This window comes from Ixodes scapularis, unplaced genomic scaffold (genome assembly GCF_016920785.2).
Source record: "Ixodes scapularis isolate PalLabHiFi unplaced genomic scaffold, ASM1692078v2 PGA_scaffold22__2_contigs__length_789307, whole genome shotgun sequence".
Lineage (NCBI taxonomy): Eukaryota > Metazoa > Arthropoda > Arachnida > Ixodida > Ixodidae > Ixodes > Ixodes scapularis.
The window spans coordinates 523,926-536,835 of record NW_024609849.1 but is presented as its reverse complement, the minus strand read 5'-3'; the positions used below and the strand labels follow the sequence as shown (position 1 = coordinate 536,835).

At 54.4% G+C, this 12,910-nt stretch overlaps 2 protein-coding genes and 2 pseudogenes across 2 annotated transcripts; 2 read left to right on the top strand and 2 right to left on the bottom strand.

Moving 5' to 3' along the window:
• Nucleotides 1–3,983: 3,983 nt before the first annotated feature.
• Nucleotides 3,984–4,358, top strand: LOC115327906 (histone H2A-like). The gene is made up of 2 exons (XM_040206430.1): nucleotides 3,984–4,010; nucleotides 4,092–4,358. Exons 1-2 carry the CDS (start codon nucleotides 3,984–3,986, stop codon nucleotides 4,356–4,358), a joined length of 294 nt encoding a protein of 97 aa, XP_040062364.1.
• Nucleotides 4,359–5,165: 807 nt separating this feature from the next.
• LOC115327898 lies at nucleotides 5,166–5,605 on the bottom strand (annotated as a pseudogene).
• A 672-nt stretch (nucleotides 5,606–6,277) lies between these two features.
• Nucleotides 6,278–7,449, top strand: LOC120837239. The gene has a single exon (XM_040206479.1). It carries the CDS (start codon nucleotides 6,358–6,360, stop codon nucleotides 7,447–7,449), a length of 1,092 nt encoding a protein of 363 aa, XP_040062413.1. The 5' UTR covers nucleotides 6,278–6,357.
• A 526-nt stretch (nucleotides 7,450–7,975) lies between these two features.
• Nucleotides 7,976–9,340, bottom strand: LOC120837194 (annotated as a pseudogene).
• Between the last annotated feature and the right edge of the window lie 3,570 nt (nucleotides 9,341–12,910).

The following is a 12,910-nucleotide window of genomic DNA, read 5'->3' as shown; positions in this document are numbered from 1 at the left end:
CAAGTAACATCTAAGTTTGGGGAGGCCATTCATTAAATATTGTAACTACAGTTCTACAATGGGCTCATTCGCAAAAAGTACCATTCAACCTTAATAAAAAAACAATCATACCTACTAAAATGCACGAATTCTAGACAAAACAAAACAAGACGAAAAAGAAATTTAAAAGTAGCCCAAACCAAGAACATGCGAACTAAGATTGACGAGTATTAAAATAACTAATAAATATGTCACATGTCAAAACAGAACATGCATCGCGGCGACCTTAAGCTCTGCCATAACCGACACTACTAGAGAGTCAGCGAGCTGCTCATGTGTGCCACTTCATCGTGCTGCTGCACTATAGATGTGGGCTCTATGTTTTTATTTTATGCGGATGAACTGGTTGCACCACTCTGAATGCAGGGGCAGGCACATGCATTGCAAGGTCGAATTTAGAGCTCTTTTTTTTCTTCAAATAGTAGCAAGGTTAATCTATAAATTGCTTAGCCCTACTCTTGCAACATCACAGTGTCCCTCAAACCTTCATCTAGCCTTAAGACGTGTTTATTGGAATCTCGACATTTAAGTTCACACCTACATTTCTACGTTGATTTGAAAGAAAAAAAAAGAAACAGTTTTAAAAATTGCGGTGTTTGCGGCGCAGAAATTGTAGTTATTTATGTACCCATATTACCTCCATGTTACTTACGAGTTATAAATAAAACCGCTGGCCTCCCCTTCAGCTCACCAGTGTCAAATGTACTACTGAATTATCAGTCCAATAACTACTCTCTTATACAAACAAAATAGGACAGTTGAACGGAACATGATGCTTAAATTAGTAAATCACTCACATAAAAAAAAGCCTGTCGAGTAAAGACGATTACTGGAAAACACACTCGCATAGCGCGGCGACATAGCTGACAGTCCACAACCACCGACAAGCTGAATCTTGGCAAAGAAGGACTATTCAGCTCCCCGTGGAATTCGGTATGGACATACTGGGAGGACTTTACTACAGCACACATCTACCGTCAAGAAACAGCCATATTTTAACAAAAAACATGAACTAAAAATGACTTCAAACACGAAAATAACCAATTAGAATGTCTCTCACAGACTATTAGAATAAAAAGCACTTACAAATTATGCTGTACTGGACATTTCGGGCCGATCACTGTGGACTACACGCGGACTCGTCGGAGATTCCCGGCCCAGAGTTAGACACGGTTCAGACTCATCGGATCATGACAAAACGTACATTGCGCAGCAAGAACAGATGTCCCCGATGGTCAAGAGGAAGGAGAGGATCCTCTCATTGTCACTCACGTGGAAAAGAAAGCGGTCCGTCGTGTCTTCGGTCCGCCGAAGCTCGTGGTGACATGTATGGTTGGCCACAACAAAGGAAGATCACCGGTGTGTAGGCGGTGATCTTCTTTCGGAAGCTTTTGGAAAATACATACTTCGATATGCGTAAAAATATTTTTCGTTGCGTTAGAGAGTGAAACATGTGAAGTCGTGGAGGCCGGCTTCACGCTCGAGCCGAGATTCGATCGTTTAAGATCAGGAAAAATAAAAAAATAAAAAGAACTACTCGCTTCAGAAGAGTCTCTTTTTTTGTGCTCTTAGCGCATACTTTTTTTAGCGGCACACGAAATTAAGAATACGTATCTACGTCTATTATTACCTTTTTAAACTCAAATCGACCAGCCGCCCTGAGCGCCCGAAAACTAGTTTTGGCTTCCAAGTAAGCGGTTAGATCAAAATATAAAGAGAAATAATTCCGTTTAAATTCAAAAGCTTTTACGCCTATTGTAGAATTTTATTAGCTTTCGGAAAATATATACTTCGATATGCGTATAATTATTTTTGTTGCGTTAGAGAGTGAAACAGGTCCAGCTGTAGAGTCCGGCGCGCGCTCGAGCCGCGATTCGATCGTTTAAGATCAGGCAAAAATAAAAACTAAAAAGAACTACTCGCTTCAGAAGATTCTCTTTTTCTGTGCTCTTAGCGCACACTTTTCTTTAGCAGCACACGAAATTAAGAGTCCTTATTTACGTTTATTATTACCTTTTTTAAACTTCAATCGACCAGCCGCCCTGAGCGCCCGTGAACTAGTTTTGGCTTCCAAGTAAGCGGTTAGATCGAAATATGAAGAATAACTCCGTTTAAATTCAAATGCTTTTTACACCTATTGGAGAAGTTCATTAGTTATCGGAAAATATATACTTCGATATGCGTAAAACTATTTTTCGTTGCGTTAGGGAGTGAAACAGGTAAAAATGTAGAGTCCGGCGCGCGCTCGAGCCGCGATTCGATCGTCTAAGATCAGGCGAAAATAAAAACAAGTACTCGCTTTAAAAGAGTTTTTCTTTCTGTGCTGTTAGTACACACTTTTCTTTCGCGGCACACGAGATTAAGAGCCTGTATCCACGTTTATCATTGCATTTTTTAAACTTAAAATAAGAACACAAGAATTTAAAAGCAAGTTGTTTGAAACAACCGTGGCTCTAAAAACAAAAACGCTGCAACTGGAAAACACAACACTTTGGAGTATGGGCTCCCATAGGCTCAAAACCACGCGAATATATCCTTTACATACGCGAGCGATGTGCAATATTTAGGAAGGTCACTCGTGCCCTCAAAAGCAATGAAATACAATGTATTTTCTTTTTTTCACCGAAACAAAATAAACGACATCCGACTGTGACTACAAGGAGCCAATTTCGACTGCACAACAAGAAAAAAGACATACTCTTTGCAAACATGCGCGATGCAGAAGCACTCGGTACTCACATATTTCTTGAAAAGAGAGACACGGGAGTTGGAAGTCATCGAGAGACGGCCGTTTTGCAGGGATGAGTATGGCCCTCAAACGGGCCGTTTGTACAGCAGGGAGATAGCTCCTGGGTGTTACTTGGAACTGGTGTACTTGGTGACAGCCTTGGTGCCCTCGGACACCGCATGCTTTGCCAGTTCACCCGGCAGCAGGAGCCTCACAGCTGTCTGGATCTCCCGAATCGTGATGGTCGAGCGCTTGTTGTAGTGAGCCAGCCGATACGACTCTGCTGCGATGCGCTCGAAGATGTCGTTCACGAAGCTGTTCATGATCGACATGGCCTTGCTGGACACTCCGGTGTCGGGATGGAACTGTTTGAGCACCTTGTAGATGTAGATGCTGAAGCTCTCCTTCCTCTTGCGCCTCTTCTTCTTCTTGTCGGTGGCACGCACATTTTTCTGTGCCTTGCCCGCCTTCTTCACTGCTTTTCCGCTCGGTGGGGGGCATCCTCGCGCTACTTGTCTTCGGGCGAAGATCGACGCCGTTACTCGCAAAAAGATGGCGAAACAACAACTGGGGCAACCTGAACTCGTCGGCGGGTTTTTTCTTTTTTATAGGTCAGTCAGTCAGAGTATTGGGAGGAGGAACTCAAAGGAAGTGTTGCTGAGCCGGAAGCTCTATATGTCACCTTTCTTTTGGGGTAGGGGATGTGGAGTGAAAGGTAAAGATAGGAGAAGGGTGGTTGCCCCAGAGTCGCGCCGCAAATTCGCGCCGCCGCGCAACGCAAGCCGCACGAAGAAGCCCCCCCGGCCGAGAAGAGCGGCCGGCGAAGTGCGCTTCTTCGTAGAAGTTGAGGCAGAGTCTTCTCTGATTCTTGAGTTAGTCTACTGTTTTCACAGCATTCTGAAAAATGTGCTCCGATTGGCTAGCATTCTAGAGCGCGGGAAACAGTGCACTGTTATTGGAGATCGCCCAAAATAAAGCTTCGCGATTGGTTCCTGCGCGAACCAATGAGCAAGCAGTTGAAAGTTGAAACTACAATTTTTTGGGAGAGGAGTGCTATGAAGCAGAGGCAGTGCAAGGCGAAAACGCGCTCTTGCAGCGCCCCCCAAGCGGAAAGGACTGGCACTTGCTTTGATATTCTGCTTCTCGATGCGCTGACTCCCTCACTCACTCAGTGTTTGTTGGTTTGTTCGGTTGTCCACTTCTCACCTCCACCAAGATGTCTGGGCGCGGAAAAGGAGGCAAGGCAAATGGCAAAAGCAAGAGCCGTTCCAGCCGCGCGGGGCTCCAGTTTCCCGTGGGAAGGATCCACCGACTACTGTGAAAGGGCAACTACGTGGAGCGAGTAGGTGCCGGTGCCCCCGTCTACTTGGCGGCCGTACTCGAGTACCTGGCTGCCGAAGTGCTGGAGCTGGCAGGAAACGCGGCCAGGGACAACAAGAAAACTAGGATCATCCCTCGACACCTGCAGCTGGCCATTCGCAACGACGAAGAGCTCAACAAGCAGCTGTCCGGCGTTACCATCGGGCAAGGAGGTGTCTTGCCCAACATCCAGGCCGTCCTCCTTCCAAAGAAGACCGAGAAGAAGGCGTAAATCATCCCGCGGCATCCGCTACAAAAAAACGATCCTTTTCAGGACCACTCATGACTTGAGTACAGGATACTCATTTCCGTGCGCTAGTCTTCTGTGTCTCTAAACGCTCGGGTTAGTGCATTTCAATTTTGTTTTTGTGGGATGTCGACAATGTTTCTTTTTCATCGCCTAAAGGCCTTGAATGCCACTCTTAGGCAGTCTCCTATGCATAATATTTACGCTGCGTTTAATTCAAAAATTCTTTCACGTGTGCGAATTGCGTCAAGCGACCGAACAAGACTTGCTGTCGGGCGCAAAGGCCAGCATTGCTTGTTATTTGAACTCGTAAAACCACCGCTGCACTGCCTCGCTTTGAGAGGATTTGAAGCTGTTTCTACGAGAGTCAACAATCGCAGCAGCATTTCCCCGAAAACGGCAGAGGGCAATAAATGTTGTGGACATCCCTCAAAAACAGATACTTACTCTGCGGGGTTTTGTTAGTCAAATCTATAATCGTGATATTCGCTGATTGCTAGAAAATTAACCCTGTAATGTCTCGGGAGAGGGTTTTTTCTTGTTTATTTTTTTCATTCAACAACACTTTAGAAAACAAGGAACACATGAAGGAATCGTTGGAAGCAACTGCGAACGGAGGACTTGGCACCATGCAAACTAGTTCGAAATGAGAGAATAAATAGAAAGTACTCACAGCTTTTGAACTCCTGCACTTGGAACAAGTCAGCATCGGAGATTGAGACACTTGAGGACGTCGCTTTACACAGGTCCGAAAAGCATGTCTGATGTGGCCCTGAAGAGGGCCGTTTTTGTGGCTTTGCCTGCCGCTTCCAAAGAAGCGACATTAAGCGCGTTCACCGCGGATGCGACGAGCCAGCTGGATGTCCTTAGGCATGATGGTTACCCGCTTGGCATGGATGGCACAGAGGTTGGTGCCTTCGAAGAGACCGATCAAATAGGCCTCGCTGGCCTCCTGCAGGGCCATTGCAGCCGAGCTCTGGAAGCGGAGGTCCGTTTTGAAAACTTGGGCGATCTCCCGCACGCCTCTGTAAGGGCAGCTTGCGGATGAGCAGCTCAGTCGACTTCTGGTAACGACCAATCTCACGCAGCGCGACCGTGCCCGGCCTGTAGCGATGCGGCTTCTTGACTCCACCGGTTGCAGGAGCACTATTCCGGGCGACCTTCGTAGCCAGCTGCTTGCGCGGCGCTTTTCCTCCCGTGGTCTTGCCGGCAGTCTGCTTCGTACGGGCCATTCCGAAACGTTGGGACAATAAAACGAGAGAGCTAGCAAACAGCAACAACCTCGACTCCTGACGACCAACTGCCAGTAGTAGTAGTAGTGAGCGTTGAAAAATAAAAATTGTGGATAGGAAAAAGAGTCAAAGTTGTACGCGCACGATGCGCATTTGTCACTGACTCTTGGGGATAGGGTGAGGGGAGAATAGTGGGGGTGAGTGGGTGGGACAGGGATAGAAATAGAAAAGGGGTTGGGCATCAGGAACGCTGTCTCACCGTCTCGCAGCTCGCCAGTTCTTCGTCCGATGAACGCGCTCAAACTTATAGTGGGGGAAGGGAAAAGGGTCTCCAGCTCTGGTGGCTGGCACCGCGCGGTGTCCGGAGATCAAGGCGATCTCCGGGGGCGACCGCGCCGTGTGGAGGGAGGCATCGACTTTGCTGCGCCGGCGCCTCGAAGAGACCGTCTCTTCGACGCGCGCCGGAGCTGTTATTCGGTTGTGGGTTGGGAGGGGGTACCGGAGCGCTCCTGACCCCCGCCGTCTGCGGGCGCCCGTAGCGATCCCAGCGGGAGGGAGAAGAACCTCTCAGCCAGCCAACCGCAGCCACCTGGTGGAGGGGTGGACAACTATCCTCGCCAAGGCGCGTCTGGCAACCGAGGGGAAGGAGGTGACCCCAGTTCAGCTCCCGTAAGTGCAAAGTGCTGAAGTGGGGGCCTACAGAGAATGTAGAGGGGGCTTTGGACACACCGCTTGTACTGCAGGGGGAGACTATGCAGTGTGTCACGGACTACAAGTACTTGGGTGTACACCTGTCCACGGGTAGGAACTACATCCAAGCACATGAATCGGCTGTCCGAGCAAAGGCCATGAGGGGAAAGGGAGTGCTGGCAGCAACGTCCATGTGGGCTTTCGACCGCTACGAGGTTGCTCGTAGCCTGTGGAAGATGGTGATGGTGCCCGGACTGACTTTTGCGAATCGGGTGCTGTGCACGTCGTCTCAGACTCGGGAGTTCCTAGAGGTTCGACAGCGGGAGGCGGGACGGATGGCACTCGGGGCACACAGGGGGACTCCAAACGAAGGGGTGCAGGGGGACCTCGGATGGTCTGCTTTTGAGTCGAGGGAAGCGGTGGCTAAGCTGATTTACGAGAGGCGTCTTCGCGGCCTCGGAGAGGAGCGATGGGCCAGGAGGGTGTTTAAGTACCTCGTGTACAGGAGTGTAAACACGCGCCTGACCAAACGGGTGGCCAGGCTCGCGGGGAAATATGAGGTACCACCGACCCTGCTGGACGGCCGGCCGCTCCGAGAGGGGGTTACGGACCTCAAGAAGCACGTGCGGCAGGTCGAGACGCAAAGGTGGACGGAGTCGGCCACACGAAAACCATCAATGACTGTGTATGCTGCCTCGAAGCGGGAGATCGAGCGGGAGCAGCTGTACGATGACTCCAGGGGCAGCAGCTTGCTTTTCGAGGCACGCACGGGAACCCTCAAGACCAGGCTGATGAGATCGCGATTTGACGCTGGGGCCCCAATCGCCTGCGTAGCCTGCGGAGCAGCAGAGGAGACAACCGAACATCTGGTGCTGCAGTGCAAGGCCCTCAGCCCGTGCCCCCAGGTGGACCATCTGCCGGACGCGCTGGGCTTCCGGACGGCGGAGCGGGGGGATAACGGCGAGGAACACGTCGAGACCACCAAGCGCCGACTAGAGCAGTGGTGGGAGATTTCTTGGTGGCTGTGGAAGAGGGAGAGGCGAGCTGGGCCGGACGTGCAAGCGCAAGCCGGACAACCGATTTTTTCCGCCCAAGTCGACCTGCCCCACACCGTGGACCCGACCGAAGCTCCAACACATCAAGAACTCGGCTAGGCTTGGCTAGAAACCAGGCTGAGCAAGCCTTTTTTTTTTTGCAGGCCATCGCCGGAACTTCTGGCGAGCGGCCACCCGTTACAAAGGGGACGCCACTAAATCCAAATCCAAATCCAAATCCAAAACACATCGTGTCGGGGAGGCCGACCGCCGTCGCCCGCTTTCGGCCTCCATCTTCCGCTCTCCTCTGGGTCCGGTTGGGAGAGGAGGTCGCGGTGCAGGCAGCTCGGTCTCTCTCTCCCATCTCTTGCAGCCCGGCTGTGCTTGTTGGGGGCGAGGGGCCTCTTGCTTATCTCCTCTGGAGCCGGGTGCCGTTGTTTCCAGTCTGGCGTGGTCTTTTGTTTCCTCGTCGCCGGCCTGTCAGGTTCGCTCCGCGCTCGGTCGTCCGTGCGGCCGTTCGGGCAGTTTTCGCCGATGGTCGCGCGTCTATAGCACTTCGGTGAGTCCTGTGTTTACCAGGAAATCGATGAGTGCCCTGAGCGCCTTCTTTTTTCCCTCTGCAGGTCCTGTGGGTCTGAGGATTACTTCAAGTGCTTTGGTTGGGAGCCCCAGTGAACGGAATGTCGCCAGCATCGTTTCCCGCTCCTCGGAGTACTGTGTGCTCGGCATCTCCGAGCTCTCCGCAGCTGTCGCAGTCCGGGTCGTCACGTCGTCTAAACGTGTGAAGTTGTTCAGCCGTCCAGGCGCTCCCCGTACGGAGTCTGTGCACGATCGCAGCCACCTGTCTTCCCAGGGAACGTGGAATTTTGGCCGGTCTGTCTCCGGCTGCCAGACGATCGTCCGGTTGCCGTGCCGCGGTGTTCCTTGCGACCAGGAGCTTGGCATCGTCGAACTTTGCGACCCCGATCACCGGAACGCCTTCCCCGTCGTGTGCTCTGTCAGCCAGGGTGTCGGCAGCCTCATTGCCTCCAATCCCGCAGCGCGCCGGCGCCCATTGGAAGTTCAGGCAGTGGCCCCGCTCCGACAGACGTCCTGCCGTCATCGCAACTCTTCTGGCCAGTGGTGGGGCCTATTCCAACTCTGCCAGTCGCGTCAGTGCTGCCCTGAAGTCCGAGCAGATAATCCAGCTCACCGGGTCCTCCACCGTGTCTCCGATGTGGACAAGAGGAGCCACCGGAAGTCCCGGCGCCGCGAGCTCCGCCGTCGTGCTCGACGCATGGAAGTCGAGTTTGCCGCTGAGACTCTGCCTGTCGTCTTCCAGCACCACTGCAGCCGTGGATGATCCGTCGGACGGCCGCACCGAGCCGTCTGTGTAGACTCTTTTGCAGCCCGGGTAGTTGTGCTCTAGACGGTGTTCGGTCAGCTCCCTCGCCACCGCAGCGTTGACCCTTCTTCGGGACGTCATCCCCTCCACCCCGAGGGCAACCCGGAGCGGCTCTGGGCCGTGATGCAGCGCTGGGAGTGGTGGCAGTGGTGGTGGTTTGTATACGATCTCGTCCAGCCTGTGTAGCATCTGTCCCAGCTCCGACTCCGGTATCCCTCGGATGCTCTGCAGCAGTGAAGTGGCCGACGTGCAGCTGCTCATTCGGATGAGGTGTCTCAACGCCCGATGCTCCAGTTGGTGTTCGACTGTGGCCGCGTTCGCCTCGACGAGTGTAGGGAGTGATGGTGCTCCCCTCGGGATCCCGAGGCAGATCCGCAGTTCTACCCTTTGGGCTCTTTCGAGCATCTCCAGATGTCTCGGCAGCAGTGAGGCCAGGGGGAGTGCGTAGAGGGGGCGTGACAGTATCAGACCGTGATACAACTGCAACATCATGGCTTGTGACGTGCCCCACGAGTTGCCGCAGAGCCTCCGGAGGATATTAGTATGCTGCCGCATTCCCCTCAATGCCTGGGTCGCCGCCGGGCCAAAGGATAACCGCGAGTCGAGCTGCATCCCCAGGTAAGTCATGATGTTCTTTCTCTTTACTTGCTTGTTGTTTATGAAGATTTTGGGCTGGAAATGTCTTGTATTTTCCGCGTACTTCATGAAGTTGGTTTTTTCCGCGGATACTTCCAGTCCCAGTTGTTTGAGATGATAGACGACGTTGTTGAGGACTCGCTAGAGCTCCTCAACGGCCTTCTTTCTCTTGTACGGTGTTGAGACCGCCCACAGTGCCACATCGTCCGCGTAGACAGCCATGTGGATCTCGTGTTCCGAGTATTGGTCGCGTTGCATCCCCTGGGGCAGTGAGGAGATTGCAGCGCGGAAAAGGAGGGGGCTCAACACACTGCCCTGAGGGACACCTCCTGTTGTTGTTTTGGGGTGACTGCAGTGACTCCCCACCTTCACTCGCGATGTACGTCCGGCGATAAAGGCCCTAATGTAGTCGAGCGGGCGGCCGACAACTCCCAGTCGCCGCAGAGCCCTGATGATTGTAGCCTGAGGGATGGCGTCAAAGGCTTGCCTGATGTCCAGCAGGACGACCACCGCCGAATCGCCGCGCTCCCTCGCCTCCTCCAGTGAACTGATCAGATCTCCGATGGCATCAGCGGTGCATCTTCCCGGTCTGAAGCCGTTGAAACAGTCGGGCAGGGCGTGGGTTTCCTCGAGGTGGTAGAGGAGCCGTTTGTTTACCATTCTCTCCAACGTCTTGCCGAGGCAAGACGTCAGAGAGATCGGCCGGTTTGACTTCGGGTCCTTGCCCGGCTTGAGGAGTGGTATGATAGTGGCCTCCTTCCAGTCTCCGGGAATGTCCGCTGTGCGCCAGACTTCGTTGTTGATCTTGAAGAGAGAGGCGAGAGAGTCCGCGTCTAGGTTCTTGATTGCCTGCGACGTCACCCTGTCTGGTCCCGGCGCCGTGCGGCGCATGGTCGTTGCATTGATTGCGTGTTTTAGTTCCCTGATGGTGAAGTCCTTGTCTTGGAACCTCATCGGGGGGGGCGTGGTGGTACCTCATTGGTGCCCAGCCTGGTGGCTAGGGACCCAGCACAGGGCGGGCAGGGATGGCCAGAAATATGTCGGCGAGGAGTTCCGCCATCGCTTCTTCTGTGAGCTGCAATTTAGCTGCCATGCATAACACCGGGCGTGTCGGGCCGTCCGTCCTTGCCAGGGCCCTCGCCATCTTCCATGCTCTCCCAGCGCCCTTCGGGTTGCCGAAGGAGGCGCAGACAAGCTGCCATTGCCTTCTTGCCAGTTTTTTCCCCTGTCGCCTAAACTTCGCGTCCAGGTGCCGGTACTCCACGATGTCTTGTGTTGGCGTTGTGCGCCAGGATCTCCTCTGCGCCTGCCTTCTTTGCGCCCATAGTCTCACCCACTTGAGGTCAGGGTGTGGCCTGAAGCAGGGCACCGAGATGGTTTTGGTGGACTCCTCGAGGGCCTCCTTTATCAGCTTGGTGGTGAGGGGTTGTCTCGAGGCGGCCGCTGCCTTTAGCCGACTCCGGTATTCGTCCCAGTTGGTTACTGAGCACCTCTTTTGGGGGGCGCGGCCCGGTTTTCCGATGATAATGGGCCGGTGGTCGCTGCCTCCGCTGTCCGAAGCCGGAGTTGCCGTAATTCTTAGTCCTCTTGTTGCCAGCGTGAGGTCTATGATGCTTTCACTTGCGCTAGGTCCCACGTATGTTGGGGTCCCTTGTGTTAAATTTACGAGGTCCAGGTCGTCGAGGACCGCCTGTAGGGCCGCTCCCCGCTGCGTTGTCCTCCCGTCCCCCCACGACTCACTGTGAGCGTTGAAATCTCCGCAGATTATGCCCTCGCTGTCTGTGTAGATGCGCCTGCGTATCTCCTGCACATCTCGAGGGTTCCATTGCGAGCCGGCGACCCGCGGGGGGACGCAGGCAGACACCACCACGATGGGGCGACCCTGTATAGTCACCGACGCTGCCGCGTATTCTGCCAGCTCTCCGCAGAGATCGTCGAGGGTTATACGGTACTGCGGCAGTTCGTTCTTGATGAGCAGGGCCGCGCGTGGGTGTGCTCCCGGTCTTCCAGCTCTGCTTGTGTACAATGCATAACGCGATAGGTGAATTTTGTGGCCGGGGGCCTTGGGCTCTTGGATGGCGATAATTTGGTAGTTTTTACTGATTCCGGGTCCCTCGTTGAGTAGTTTTAATTCTTGGATGTGCGCCTGTATGCCGTTGATATTCCACTGTAGTATGCTTGGTATGAGCGGTTGGGTTGTTTGGTTGATTCTAATTTTTGTAGGCATGATTGGGTTGGGAGGTTGAATGCTGAGTTGGGTTGATTTAGGTTGACACGAGGCGGCGGATTAATTGGGCAGACTCCTTCACAGCTTGGCCAGTTTCCTCCTCGAGTAGTGACACCAGCGCGTCAACAATCCTCATTAGTTGTGCGACGAGCTCGTGCAGTTTCTCCTGTCGCTCGTCGTGGCCCCTGCCCCCTTGGGTTGGCTTCACCACACGCGGGTGGCTTCCCCTGACACCGTTTCTGTCTCCTTGGTGACGGCGCTCACCTCTCTCTCTCCTCCCTCGCGTCGGGGCTCCTCCTCTCCCGGGGGATTCCCTCGTTTGTTGTTGTACTGGCAGCTGCTGCCTCGTCATCGCCTCTCCGGCCTTGCGCTCGCCGTGGGGCCTTGGGGGAGAGGGCGATGTTGTCAGCGCTGTTGCGCTTGTCACTCCGGCGGTGGGCGTGTCTCCCGGCTGCGTGGGAGAGGGAAGGGGCTCCGCTGGGGTCGATGGCCGGTACCATTGGGTTCTCCGCCGTCTCCGTGGGCGCTGCGGTAGTCCCAGCGGCGGCGGAGTGGGCGGGGCCTCGCAGTTCTCCTCTGGTCGGCATCCCGTGCGGATCTCCTCCTCCGTGTCGTTGTTTTCGCCGGCGTCCCCGCGTCGTCCGCTTTGAGAGCCGTGCCTGTTCGCTCTGCCGCGGAGGGTCGGTGGTGGTCCCCCGCTCCAAGCACTGGCCCGTGGCTCTAGTCCGCTTGCTTCTCTGGAGGCCGCGCTCCAGTCACCCCCGTTCCGGGCCGCGATTTCTGCTGTCGCCTAGGCGTGCTCGTAGGCCGGACAACGTCGGTCGAAGGCTCCGGGGGGGCTACCGCTTTTGGGACAGGTGGGATTCTGTGTGCTTGGACACTGACCATTCCCGTGTCTTGCCTTGCAGGTTGTGCAGGCCGGTTGGTCTGTGCACGCCGCGCGAAGGTGGCCCAGTTGTCCGCACCCTCCGCACTGAGTCGGTCTCGCCGTCGGCTCCAGGACCGGGAGGGGCACGCCCCAAAGTTCCACGTGCCGGGGGCGGGGGCCGTCGAAGTGGAGTTGCAGCTTCCTGCCCTTGTCGAAGACCCGGGCCTCCGTGATGGGTGCTGCTGCCTGTATACCCCCCTGGATATGGTTTTTCCTCGACGGAAAGCGAGGACGGACCACCCCTTGGGTTCCCCGTTGTGGGATGTGCAGGTGAGTGCGGACCGTGATGTTTTGGACGACTGTTGTCCGCAGAAGCTTTTCGATGGCTGCGGGGTCTTGTGTGTCTACTGCCGCTACGTTTTTTCGTGTGTTTACACGTACAGCCGTCGCCTGTCCTTCGGTGGCT

Bases quoted from the DNA above. Each gene is read 5' to 3' on its own strand.
- LOC120837239 (XM_040206479.1), top strand. From the start codon at position 6,358: ATGCAGTGTGTCACGGACTACAAGTACTTGGGTGTACACCTGTCCACG.
- LOC115327906 (XM_040206430.1), top strand. From the start codon at position 3,984: ATGTCTGGGCGCGGAAAAGGAGGCAAG. The intron at 4,011-4,091 runs GCAAATGGCAAA...CTACTGTGAAAG, and splicing joins GGCGCGGAAAAGGAGGCAAG to GGCAACTACGTGGAGCGAGT.